Genomic DNA, 12,340 nt, shown 5'->3' with positions numbered 1-12,340 from the left:
ATCAGAGATATTTTAACGCAACATACTGCAATATATTTTACTTCCATTTTTATTAGACATCCGGATGCTCTAACGTAACATCTTTGTAATTTTGTCTAATGACTGTAAATTTGTGTGCTAGCTGATGATGGCCAAGATAGGCCAAAACTGGTACTAGTGCAATAATTCATTCACAATAAATGTATTGATCGGTGGAACATTTTTCTTGTCTATTACATCTTGTCTATTACATATTACAGTATAGCGGGAGTGAATCTGGCAGTGATATAGCTTCAAAAAGTGATACAGGTTCATTTACTAGCGGTGAAAGTGATAGCAGCGGGACAAAAAGTTTGACTGAAAGTGAGGACGTGTTTGATGTAACAGTGATAATGAAGCCCAGCCTGCTTCCAAAAAGACAAAGACTGCAAAGGAAGATGGCTGGAATTGGATTAAAACAGGTGATAAACCATACAAACACACTTTTACAGGAAATTCTGGAATAAAGTCCACCATAAACAGGAACCATCCTCCCGACTCCTCCCCTCCACACAATTTTCAACACATGGTTCACAACTCTTTATGGGAAGAAATTGCTACCAAAACCGTTTTGCCGATCAGTTTTTCTCAAAAAATCCTGCCTCACCCAGTATGAGCTGATGGTTTCCCACAATATCAGATGAAATCAAGGGCTATTTTGCTTTATGCATTCTTAGGGCTCAAGTAAGAAAACCCACCTTACAGCCATATTGGTCCATCCGAAACGATAGGCACAGAAAAATGAGATACAAAAACTATTACTATAATCTCAAAGCCTAATGTAATAATAGATTACAACAACTGCATGAATGGCACAGACAAACAGGATCAGCAGCTGTCATCTTTGTCTGTAATGTGTAGGTATGCTAAGGGATATAAGAAAATATTCTTTTATCTGATGGATGTTACACTATTCAACAGTTATGCTATCCAGAAAAAGATGACAAAAAAGCAGCAGCACTTAGCAAAATTTAGAGTCCTCCTAGCAGAAAAAATACTTGAGAGCGTTGTGCTTCCTGACATTTCACCTGTTAGACTACAGGCAGCTCAGTGGGCACACTTTGCTAGGTTTATACCCCCAAACCTTAAAAAAATGATTCCATGACTCTGCGGTATGCAAGGCTGGGAAGAAAAAAAGTGCAACGAGATATGAATGTGAAAAGTGTTTGGTTGCTTTGCATTTTCCGGAGTGTTTTAGGGTGTTTCACATCTCTAAAAACTTTTGAAGTGTTCCTCAGGTTGTGTTCATCACATCAAACACAGGTATGATCAAAATTTCAGTATGATGCAGATTGCATGTATGCAACTAGTAGTGTAAAACTATATGTTACGTATGAAAAAAATGGTATATACAGGCTGAGCTTGTTAAAATTGGTATGTCAATGGGTTAAAAAAGTTGCTAAAAACAGCTTTGTCCAGTCTGTCCGTCCATCCATCCATTCTACTGAACCAATTTGCTTCATTTTTGTTTCATTCTCTTCGGAATTACCTGCTGGTGAATCACCAGGCACTGATAGGTCTCTCGGGCAATCCTAAAATAACATCACTAAATGACCACTCCAGACAAAGGGTCACCCTAGCCCGCAATACATTTTGTACTCAGAGGGTTGCGCATCGTCGAGGCTAAACGATAAAAAATGACTGCGACTATAGGCAAATCTGCAATTTTGACCAAACATGGTACACATGTGACTTTATACCATCTAGAGAGAAATACTGTGGGGGTAAGACACCTCTAACCCCTATGGTTGGGGGTTGGGAGGGGGTGACATGAAAAAATCATCGAAAACAACCAATATTAGTGTTGAATCCATACTATTTGGAGTTGCTGAGATGAACTGTGGCACCCTGGATGGCATTTAAGTCCAAGTTCAGCTTCCATTGGCTTGCTCATCAGAAGGAGTTAAAAAAAAAATGTTTAAAATGACCCAAATTGGTGTTGAATCCTCAGTTTTCAAGTTCACTAAACTGACTGATGACAGTCTCAATGACATTTGGAATTTGTATACATATCCACAGCACAACATGTAAATACATACAGTTATCACTTATTTTGATTATTTATATGTAAGGATCAACTATACTTGGGGACAAAACATGACGGGCTCAGTTCCTGGAAGTGAGCTGGAAGCCAGCAGTCAATTGCACTCTGAATCGTGCTGAGTTAACGAGTTTGAAGTGATCCTTGTTTGGTGTAGAGAGGTTGCCAAGCCACTTCTTTCACACTCTATTTAGTTTTCACTCTTTCTTCATGTCGAGTACAGTAGATGATTTGGCAACTTGGCTACCATAGAAGTAGTACATTCTATAAGCTGCTAATAGACACTGGGCTGCCGCTGGAGAGTATGGTGTCAGGTGAGGTCATCATGTTTTGTCCCCAAGTAGCCTATACTTCCAAGATAACATGGGCTGTAATGAGGATGAAGTTCCACTTGAAAACAAAATAACCTAAAACTTTAAATTAAACACACAACAATAACTTTAAAGCTACAGAGTAGTTTGTAAAATATCAATTAACGTCACAATAAAGAAATCGGCAAAAATTCACTTGACATGTAAGGTAAGGTAAGGGTGTATTCGCTCCTCCATTCCCTTACCCCCCACCAACAGCGTGTGGCAACCCATCCAAATCTTGACCACGCCCAATGTTGCTTAACTTTGGAGATCTCACGGGATCTGGTGTTTCAACACGGCTACGGCCGTTGGCACTTGACATGTAATTTACAGTTAATACAAATCCTAAAAGTAAACATTCAAAAAAAGTATGTGGGCAGCTAATGAAGCAATTTCAATACAGGTCACGTTATCTTACCTACTTGTAACAAATGCTGTAACAGCACGGGTCCTCCATTAGTGTTAAGAGAGGATGGTTGCTCTAATGTATTTAATGTACCATCACCACCACCACCACCACCACCACCACCAGCACCATATTTATATATACAAAGCAGAGCTGAGCAATTACAATTTTCCTTCCTAATCTTTCTTTCTCTTCACTTACATCTGAAAGTTCCATTTGTCAGATTTGCCTAAAGAAATATATATTTACTTGGAACTTACTTTTGTCTGATAAAATTGGTAATATAAACTTATATAATGTATATACGTCTAACCCTTGTCCCTGTTTCTCTATGGGGTTGGGTATGAAGTGAGATGAATCTTCGTAGCGAGTTTTTTTAATGACTGAATGCCCTTCCTAAAGTCAACTTCATCAGAGAAGTTAATGAGATGAAATGAAAGACATGACATATGATAGTAGAAAGGGCGAGGGTGAAATGTGGTGCCAGCCCACTTAGCCTACTCCTGTTGAATAGCACCAAGGGGTCTGCTCAAGGCTTTACGTCCCCATCTGATGGACAAATCGTTACCAACAGTGTCATAATGCCCCACTCCATATGAGCACTGCGAAGAAGTTTGGAATTTAATCCAGGCTTTTGGCAACAATCAAGTGATTAGAAATTTTATATCGCCACCTCTTCTACCCTGCTGGCCAACATTTTAAAGGTGAAAAGTTTTTCGAACAGCGGGACTTGAACAGTGTCAGATCATATAGATTTCATGCCTTCACGATCATGGCCACCAGGTGGGCTATGAACTTATATGACATAAAATTTAAATAGAGAAAAAGAAACCAAATCCATGATTCTGAATCTATTTTGAGAAACATGGGCCAGAATTCTTTTTTTAACCTTAAGAGTACACAGCTCATATAAATTATCTTAAAAACATCATTGAGACTTTTCAGTATCTCTTATAATGGCACAAATTGCACAAAAATAAAAACCTACTTAAACTTGATCTTACTATCAGTAAACTGTTATGTCTAATTCCAAGAAATTATGTTACAGTACATACAAATCCAGTAAATTTTACATAGTCTTAATCAAAGTGGAAGTTCTTTCACAATCTTTAAATAAATATCAGTACAGCCCACTTGTTTATTTATAATTCAAATTCAACTGTAATTATAAACAAAAATAAGACTTTTTCATGAATTCCATTTATATTGAAAGGATACAACTCCATAATGAGTGAGAGTGAGCGGTTTGTTTCATAGGCATCATGAAGGCGGATGAGCTTGGGATGGTTCAAGTAGTTCATGATCTCCAGCTCATTATTCATGAATGGTCTCAAATCTGATTTCCCATGCATAATCTTGGCTGCATACGCTCGTCCTAAAAGAAACTCATTCATTATCATCTTAAAATATATAAACCTGAACATTATAATTAAGCATTCTAAACACAAACAGCAGTCATAAATTCCACAAAAGAGGAATGATCATCTACTCCAACATTCAGAGGAACAGCTACAGTGGATTTAGGTTAGCATTTCATAATTCAGGGGTAGTTAATGAGGTTCCTTGGCACCTGTATTCACTCTTTTTCATTTTGGATTCTCCCCACCCTGGTATTTATTATATTTCTCCTTGTAACACTCTACACTTCTCTCATCAATAACAAAAAATTCTCAAGACTGGCCTCGCAGTGTGTGTACTCATGGGGATGGGAAGCAAAAATGAGCTCATTGGGGGTAAAGAAGAACCAGATCTGGAAGAACTGGGATTAATGAAGAGAGAATCCATTTATGAATTGCTGCATATTCTTGTCATTTTGTGCCTTCATGTTTGTCCTTGTCTCTCCTTTGTTACTCTGTCTCCCTCCAGTAGCCTACCAATAGGTTTATCTCAATCTTAGACCTACTGATCTGCATTTAGGTCTGTCACTCAGGTGGCAGATTTTGTATCAGTTGTTTTCCTAGTCTTTTCTTAATTGATTTCAAAGAAATTTATCAAACCTTTAAAAATTATTCCAATCCATCATTTCTCTTATAAAAAAATTTACTTCATTATTGTCCTCTTGAATATCAACTTTATCTTCAAATATGATCTTTCCTACTTCCTACTAATGTAGTTCCACACCATCTCCCCACTGACAGCTCATAACATACCTACTGCTTTACTGAGTAGTTATTCTTATTCTGAGGTTTTCCCCTGCAACATTTTCATTTCTTGTCGGAAATCCTGCTGCTTTCCTCTGGATCCTATTCAGTTCTTGAATTGAACAATCCTGATGAGAGTGCTATACACTATAACTGGGGTCTCACGAGAGACTTATACGCCTTCTCCTTTACATCCTTGCTACAACCCCTAAATACCCTCATAGCCATATGAAGAGATTTGTAACCTACAATTTTATTTATTTAAATTAGTTTCATGAGACTGGAAAACTTCACAGTTACAGACACTACTCTTTTGTCAGAAATCACCCAAAACAAATAGTGCTGTTTTGTTTGGGTCTTTTCCATTTCTCGAATCAAGTAATCCCAGTGAAGGTCCCATTTACTGGAATCATACTCTAATTGGGGTCTTACCAATGTCTTATACATGCTCTCCTTTACATCCTTACTATAACCCATAAATACCCTCATCTGTAGTTTTTATTTACAGCTTATAAATTTCATCTACAGCCTTGTTAATGTGATTACCACAATGAAAATCTTTCTTTAGGTATCAATCAATCACTACTGACCTGCATTTAGGGCAGTCGCCCAGGTGGCAGATTCCCTGTCTGTTGTTTTCCTAGCCTTTTCTTAAATGATTGCAAAGATTGAACATCTCCCTTGGTAAGTTATTCCCAATCCCTAACTCGCCTTCCTATAAACAAATATTTGCTTATTGGACATAGTGCAGTGGTTCCAAGTAGCCAACACAGTGGCCTCCAACGGTATGCACTAGCCATGCGTCTTGGTGGGTGTGCTATTTACCAACTGATGAGCCAAATTTAGCACACTAGAGCGAAACGCTGGCAATCAGGAATGAGTTAGCTGGATAATTTATAATGTCCAATAATGGACCAACTACATTGGTATTATACATTTACTCATTCGGGACAAATATTTCAGGTTCCCTATGGGAATGAACATCTATGACATACCACTTAGTCGAGCAACTTGTCTCCTTTTTCCCAAGTCTTCCCAGCTCAAACTTTGCAAGATTTTTGTAACGCTACTCTTTTGTCCGAAATCATCCAGAACAAATCAAGCTGCTTTTCTTTTGAGTTTTTCTAGTTCTTGAATCAAGTAATCCTGGTGAGGGTCCCATACACTGGAACCATACTCTAGTCGGGGTCTTACCAGAGACTTATATGCCCTCTCCTTTACATCCTTACTACAACCCCTAAATACCCTCATAACCATGTGCAGAGATCTGTACCCTTTATTTACAATCATATTTAAAGGGTACTTACAGTAGACCCCATAAAGTACTTTCACTCATGAAAACTGAGAGGACTTTTCCTCTTGGTGAGACTTGCAACCTAACTTTTCACCCTATTTTCCATCATACCATTCTTTATTGTCCATCTCACAACTTTGTTAAGTCTTTTATGCACTTGCACATAGTCCTGTAACTTATTTATTAATCTATACAATTAACATAATCTGCAAAAGACCTCATCTATGATTCTAGTTTATTCATATAGTTTATTCATATAATTTATTTATATAAGTAAAACATAATTGTTCAATATTATTGGCTTACAGAACGCCCCTCTTAATTGCTACAGGTTGTTAACACTTCACCTACTCAAATTATCTGAGTTCTATTTTTTAGAAATTTAGTCACCCATTCAATCACACTTTCGTCTAGTCCAACAGCTCTCATTATGGTTAGTAGTCTCCCATGATCTACCCTATCAAAAGTCTTGGATAGACCAATAATGTTATAGTGCATTTGATCTCCTGAATCTAAAATATCTGATATATTTTGCTGGAATTCTGCAAGTTGACCTTCAGTGGAATAACGTTCTCTAAACCCAAACCTTCTATCAAAGCAATTAGTAATTTTGCAAAAATATCTAATAGTAATCAGAATGAATGCTTTCCCAAAAATTATATGCAACACATGTCAAGCTGAGTGACCTGTAATTATTTGCTTTGAATTTATCACCCTTTTCTTTGTATACTAGGCCTACTATAGCAACTTTCCACTCATTCAGTTTAGCTCCTTTGTGCAAACAGTAATCAAATAAATACTTCAGATATAATATTATATCCTAATCCTTTATCATTAATACAGTAAAAATTCCCAATAGTGGAAACCTTCAGGGATGTGTCCGTTTTTAAGAAGTGTCTGTTATGAAAAATTCAAATTTTTTTAAAGTCCAAAAACAAAAAGTATGTCCTGTAGTTAAAATTGTTTTTGGACCCAAATCTACTTAGTCGCACTACTCTACTTTTACTTGCATGACATTTTTTTAAATGTTATCAAATGGGAGGGTAAGCCGACAGCCACTTAATGTATTTACACTCATTTATTTTAAATGTTCATAACATACAAAAATAGGGAGTTTCATTATAACACTAGGCCTTCTGCATGGGTTCAAATATGTACGGTACAGTAAATAATGTCCATAAAAAAACATTAGGCTAACTTAAGGAATTGGTCAATTTTGATCTGCTTGACATTGATAATGCTCAATACTTTCTCCATGCCCGTTTCAAGATCATCTAAAATTCATAATCAGTCTGCCATGTTACTTTGTTCAAGAAGGAGCACTTCAGCTCTCTTACTCCTTCAGCAGCTTGTTTTGCATTCTGAAATGCCAGGGCCGTCTCGCCATTTTGTGCATCTTCGGGATCATCAGGATCTTGAATATCGCCAGCTATGACAGTTTTCTCTTCTGCAAGTGCAGCAGCAATGAGGTCTCATACATAAGTTGATGGGTCTTCAGTTTGCAATATTTTATCGGTCAGTGTGTAGTTGCCTGGAGACTGTCAATAGTGCCCAAATGTCATCAATAATTGAGTTTCCCTTCCCCACCATCATTTGTGGCCTCAGCAATGAACTCTACTGCCAGTGTAACTCCAGCTTTCATAAAACAGGGTCTCGCTGTTTGTGGCATGATTTGCCTCAATGATTTTGCCCACATCACTGCATCCACCACTCTAATTGTTTTGCCAGCTAATCTGCTGATCCTACAACATTCATTTTTGATAAAGTGTGCCTATGAGCCTTCTGCCTGTTCAGCACATTAAAGTTCTTAATTATGCCCTGATCAAGTGGTTGACAGGCTGAGGAGGTGGGAGTTTAACATCTGGGTGTGAAGCGCATTGTCCGTAAACAAAATCACGTTACTCTTCTGCCTGCACATTCTGCTGTTAAAATTGACAAGCCAGTTAGTCATGATCTCTTTTTTCATGCAAGAGTGCTGATTTGCATGCCACAGAATGCCAGGTGAATTAATGTCTACTCCCTTAAAGCTGTGTGGCTGCTTCATCTTCCTGATAGAGGGGATTTTTAAACTCACCTAACATATTAACACACAATAAAACAGTCAGACTTTCTTCAGATATTTTCCCTCCAGTATATTTCTCTCTCTTCATATGCATTGTCTTATCTGGTAGTGAGTGAGAAAGAAGACCTGTCTCGTCACAATTTAAAAACGTCTTTTCTGAGATTGTCTTCACAACACCACCATCTCAATCTCTATATACTGCCTGCTCTGTGACGCGAGAATTGTGTTTACAATGACATTGCAGATGGCAGTACTTACCGCACCCAGAGCACATGTTGGTTAAATGCGACTTTGTCTGTAACACTAATATAAAATGAAAAATAATCCTTAACACGTTACTAATTGAGAAGATAATGCACATACAGAAACTAACATTTCACATTTGAGCTTGGCTTACGATATATAAACGTAAAATATATAAAATCTTACCAGTTACAGTACATATATTAGGATCACCCCACTGCTGCATGGCACATAAAAATGTCAGAATTTTCTCGACACGAATAACGGAGCACCTTTTCAGACCTTTTCTTATTGTTATTTACGAGCAGTGGACACACAAATATTTTTATCACTATTTTGTTGACCATTTGTTCATGATCAGATTTCAGCATACGTTTTATAGCACATAATGCAGTGCATGCGTCCATCATGTCATTATATCCACCACCCAATCTCATTGCACTCTCCAGAAAATCACCTACTGAGAACTTAAAATAACTTATTTTGCAACAGATAAGACACACATTCAACTATAGATTTCACAGTTAGCAAGACAGCATCTGCCGTCTCATTAGTCAGACACTTCAGTTTTGCGTGTTTTGATTCCAACTGAATTATTTTAACATATTTGATGAAATCATCATTCAACCATTGTAGTACTTACCTGCTGTTAAGTAGAAATTCACAGAATCTGGATTGTTTTGCTGAATGTGCTGCAGGCAGCAGGAATAGGGAACTTTTTTGAAAGTCCATTTACAACACAACAGTTTATTTGCAAGAACAGGAGTTTTTCCAATATCTGTGCTGCATACACCTTCAACAATGATCACGCAAACAAACTTGTCACTGGTTCGGTCATAGAGGAGTAATTAGCTGTTTAATCGGCAATCACTGTTAAGACTCCTCTCTGTTGGTCTGAGAGTTTTACATTCAACTCTAGGTCTTCCCTTCATTAACTGGGAAATCCCGACACCACACTCAACATTTTCCACTTAGGCTACCTGTCCAGAGTACTTTGTGATGGAACTGACACTAGACCAGGAGTCCTCCCATATTCATAACCGTTTGCGATACTCTTTGTTTTGACCGAGCAGATTTTGTCTTGCAAAAATTATGGATTTTATCTAAAAGATAAACGGTCTTTTGTTCATTATGTTTAGCTGCTTCCTTTACTTTCTTCAGACGATGAATTTCTGAGTTGTCTTTGAATTTCCTCTGTAGTCTTTTAAGTTCATTATGGTTACTCATCAACTTTTATTGCACTCTCAGAATTCTCGATTGGAGCCTCTAATGTATGATTTTTCTGAAGATTGCTGTCATTCTTACTCCTTGGAATACTGATTTGGATTGAGACATCATTGTTCATATGAATTTCGTACTCGTCATCCAATGTATTTCCTGTGTTTGAAGATCTTGCTTCATCATAGATTTGTTCTGAAGAAATATTTTGTTGCTGTCTGGTCTTTCGTGGAGCTATTTTTCTGATTTGAAGGTAATGGAGATAATTAATAAATTGACCGGGCACACTCTCAGGTTTCGATACATTTTTCTTTTAGTTTTATCTTGTATTTCCATCTCTAAATTTCAGGCTACAAATATGAGAATAATCAGATGGAATCCATTGACTAACCTTGGTTGATCCTTGCCTTGCTATAGTGTTAAGCCAATTTCACCTAAGTTCTTTACTTGGGGGGATTTTAGGAAACCTCACACCTGAATAATTTGGATTCCTTGCTATGATATACAGAGAAGAACGCAACAACTCATCATTTTACACACACACACACACGCACACGCGCGCGCGCACACACACACACACACACACACACACACACACACACAAAAATACTCTATGCAAACGCACAGGAACACCACAACGTGGGTACGGAGATAAACTTGGTGCATTAGCTGGCGCCCCTAGCAGAGGTTTGGGACACTAAGCTGAACAGCATGTTAACTGCATAGCATAGAGCAGGCAGTGTATAGGATTGAGATGGCGGTGCTTCACACATATCGCTCAGTCTTACTTTTCACCTGTCAACTACAACTTCGTCTGGCATACCAGCTTCACCACAAATGCTTTTGTAAAAAATACTGTGTCTTGCACGGAACTTGTCTAACCATCCTACAGAAGCTTTAAAGTCATTTACACCAGGGGTGCAGAAATTTTCTCTGAATTGAGGAGCCAGCCCAAAAGTTTATGAGCCAGCAAGAATCCCACCAAACTGACACCTATAAATAATCGACTTGAGTTACTTAACGTTGACCAAGATATTACATTTTCCAATCTTAATCTTTAAACCATCCAGAAATATTAAATCAAATAGCTATAGTAGGACTATTGGCTGTAAATGCTAGTATCAACTTTCTTTTACAAAATTCAGAAGATACTGAACATAGATTTACAATCTTACAGAATAATAATCTAATTCTTGCATGATCATTTGTGACCATGGATGTGGCTTGTAGTCTTGCTACTGAAAACCATTGGCCCACAGCCCTTGCAGGTTAAAATTCATTTACTGCAGGTACATTCATATCACACATCAAATCACACAGAATGTTTGTTGCTAATGACGATCTGAATCTGTCTTGTACAAAGTTCATCTGACTATATCCTCATTCACATGATGCTGTAGATTTTGGAAGAACACACATAATAACTAGTATCTGTCCCAGAATAGAAAATCTGTCACTGCTTGTCAACTCCAACAGTTCAAACAACCTTTTTCTTCTTCCAAGAACTTCAAACTCATACCACTCATTTTGTATGCATTGTAAGTAATTCCCACCATTTTCACATTTTGCAAGTTGTTCCCTGAAATATTCTGCCAACATTCAGATGTCATCAAAACCATAATTTTCCAGATCAGTTCCAGTTGACCATGCAAAGATATCAAATAAGGTTGTGCACTTCTCTACAGTATCATGAACCACAAATCTTTTCTTCAACTATCTGACACTATGACTAATCAATTATTCTTTCTTGAAATCAACGGCATAACTAGCAGCTGGTCCCACTCCCTTCAGTTGTATGTCTTGAAAGATGACACTAATGGAGGTGTTTGTTACAAATTCATCTTCATTTGGGCCAGGGGTAGTTTTTAGTAATTAAAGAGATGCTATTGTACATTTTACACATACTTTAACGGTGCTGAGAAAGCTGCTTCCTCTGAAATAGGAGAGAAAAATTCTTCAGGATTTCTAAGAAATCCAGAAAAAATTTAAAATCGGTGAGTTTTTCAAAAGACCTTTTGTCACTGAAGCTGCTTTACCTTTACTTGCAATTACATTTTCCAAGAGCACAACAGTACATTTCCACATTTCCACTTTAGCTGATACACAACCAACCTTGCTGAACACCCATTTACAATGTGCAAATACTGAAATCTCTGAACTCTCATCTCAGTTCCTGTAGCCTCTTGGGAGACTGCTGGTAGGATTTGTAGAGTGACTTCAGCAATGAATCAAGTTCATCAACATAGTAGTGCACATTTTTTTACAGAACTTACTACACTTAATTGAAGCCTATGTGCTATGTAAAGCACAGCAACACTATGTCTGAGCTTTTGTCTAATGTGATGAATTAAACCATTTTGTTCACCAAGCAAAAAAGCAGCCATCATCTGCTCCAATGCTGTCTACCTTCGAACCTGACAACTATTCTGAAATGCCAAGTTTTTCAAGTTACTTTTCAAACTGCTTCCATATAACCAGTTGCACTTCCACTTTCTAAAGTTGTGAGGTATAGGAAAATTTCTTTGATTTTGAAGTTCCTAACGAATCTCGCCTGGAAAATTAGT

The 12,340-nt window shown here is 37.5% G+C and overlaps 1 protein-coding gene and 1 long non-coding RNA gene across 13 annotated transcripts in view; one reads left to right on the top strand and one right to left on the bottom strand.

Annotated features, from left to right (window-relative positions):
• Obsc (Obscurin) overlaps nt 1-12,340 on the bottom strand; it is a 980,481-nt gene that overhangs the window by 134,605 nt on the left and 833,536 nt on the right. For all 10 annotated transcript variants that reach the window (XM_068225413.1, XM_068225414.1, XM_067137343.2 and 7 more), the window contains one exon: nt 4,037-4,193. In XM_068225413.1, the coding sequence (XP_068081514.1) occupies nt 4,037-4,193 (157 nt within the window). The remainder of the gene's footprint in view (nt 1-4,036; nt 4,194-12,340) is intronic.
• The window catches only part of LOC137497011 (uncharacterized), a 100,064-nt gene that overhangs the window by 44,163 nt on the left and 43,561 nt on the right, over nt 1-12,340 (top strand). The window lies entirely within an intron of this gene.

Source organism: Anabrus simplex, chromosome 1 (assembly GCF_040414725.1).
Source record: "Anabrus simplex isolate iqAnaSimp1 chromosome 1, ASM4041472v1, whole genome shotgun sequence".
Taxonomy (NCBI): domain Eukaryota; kingdom Metazoa; phylum Arthropoda; class Insecta; order Orthoptera; family Tettigoniidae; genus Anabrus; species Anabrus simplex.
This window is presented reverse-complemented; position numbering and strand designations above follow the sequence as displayed.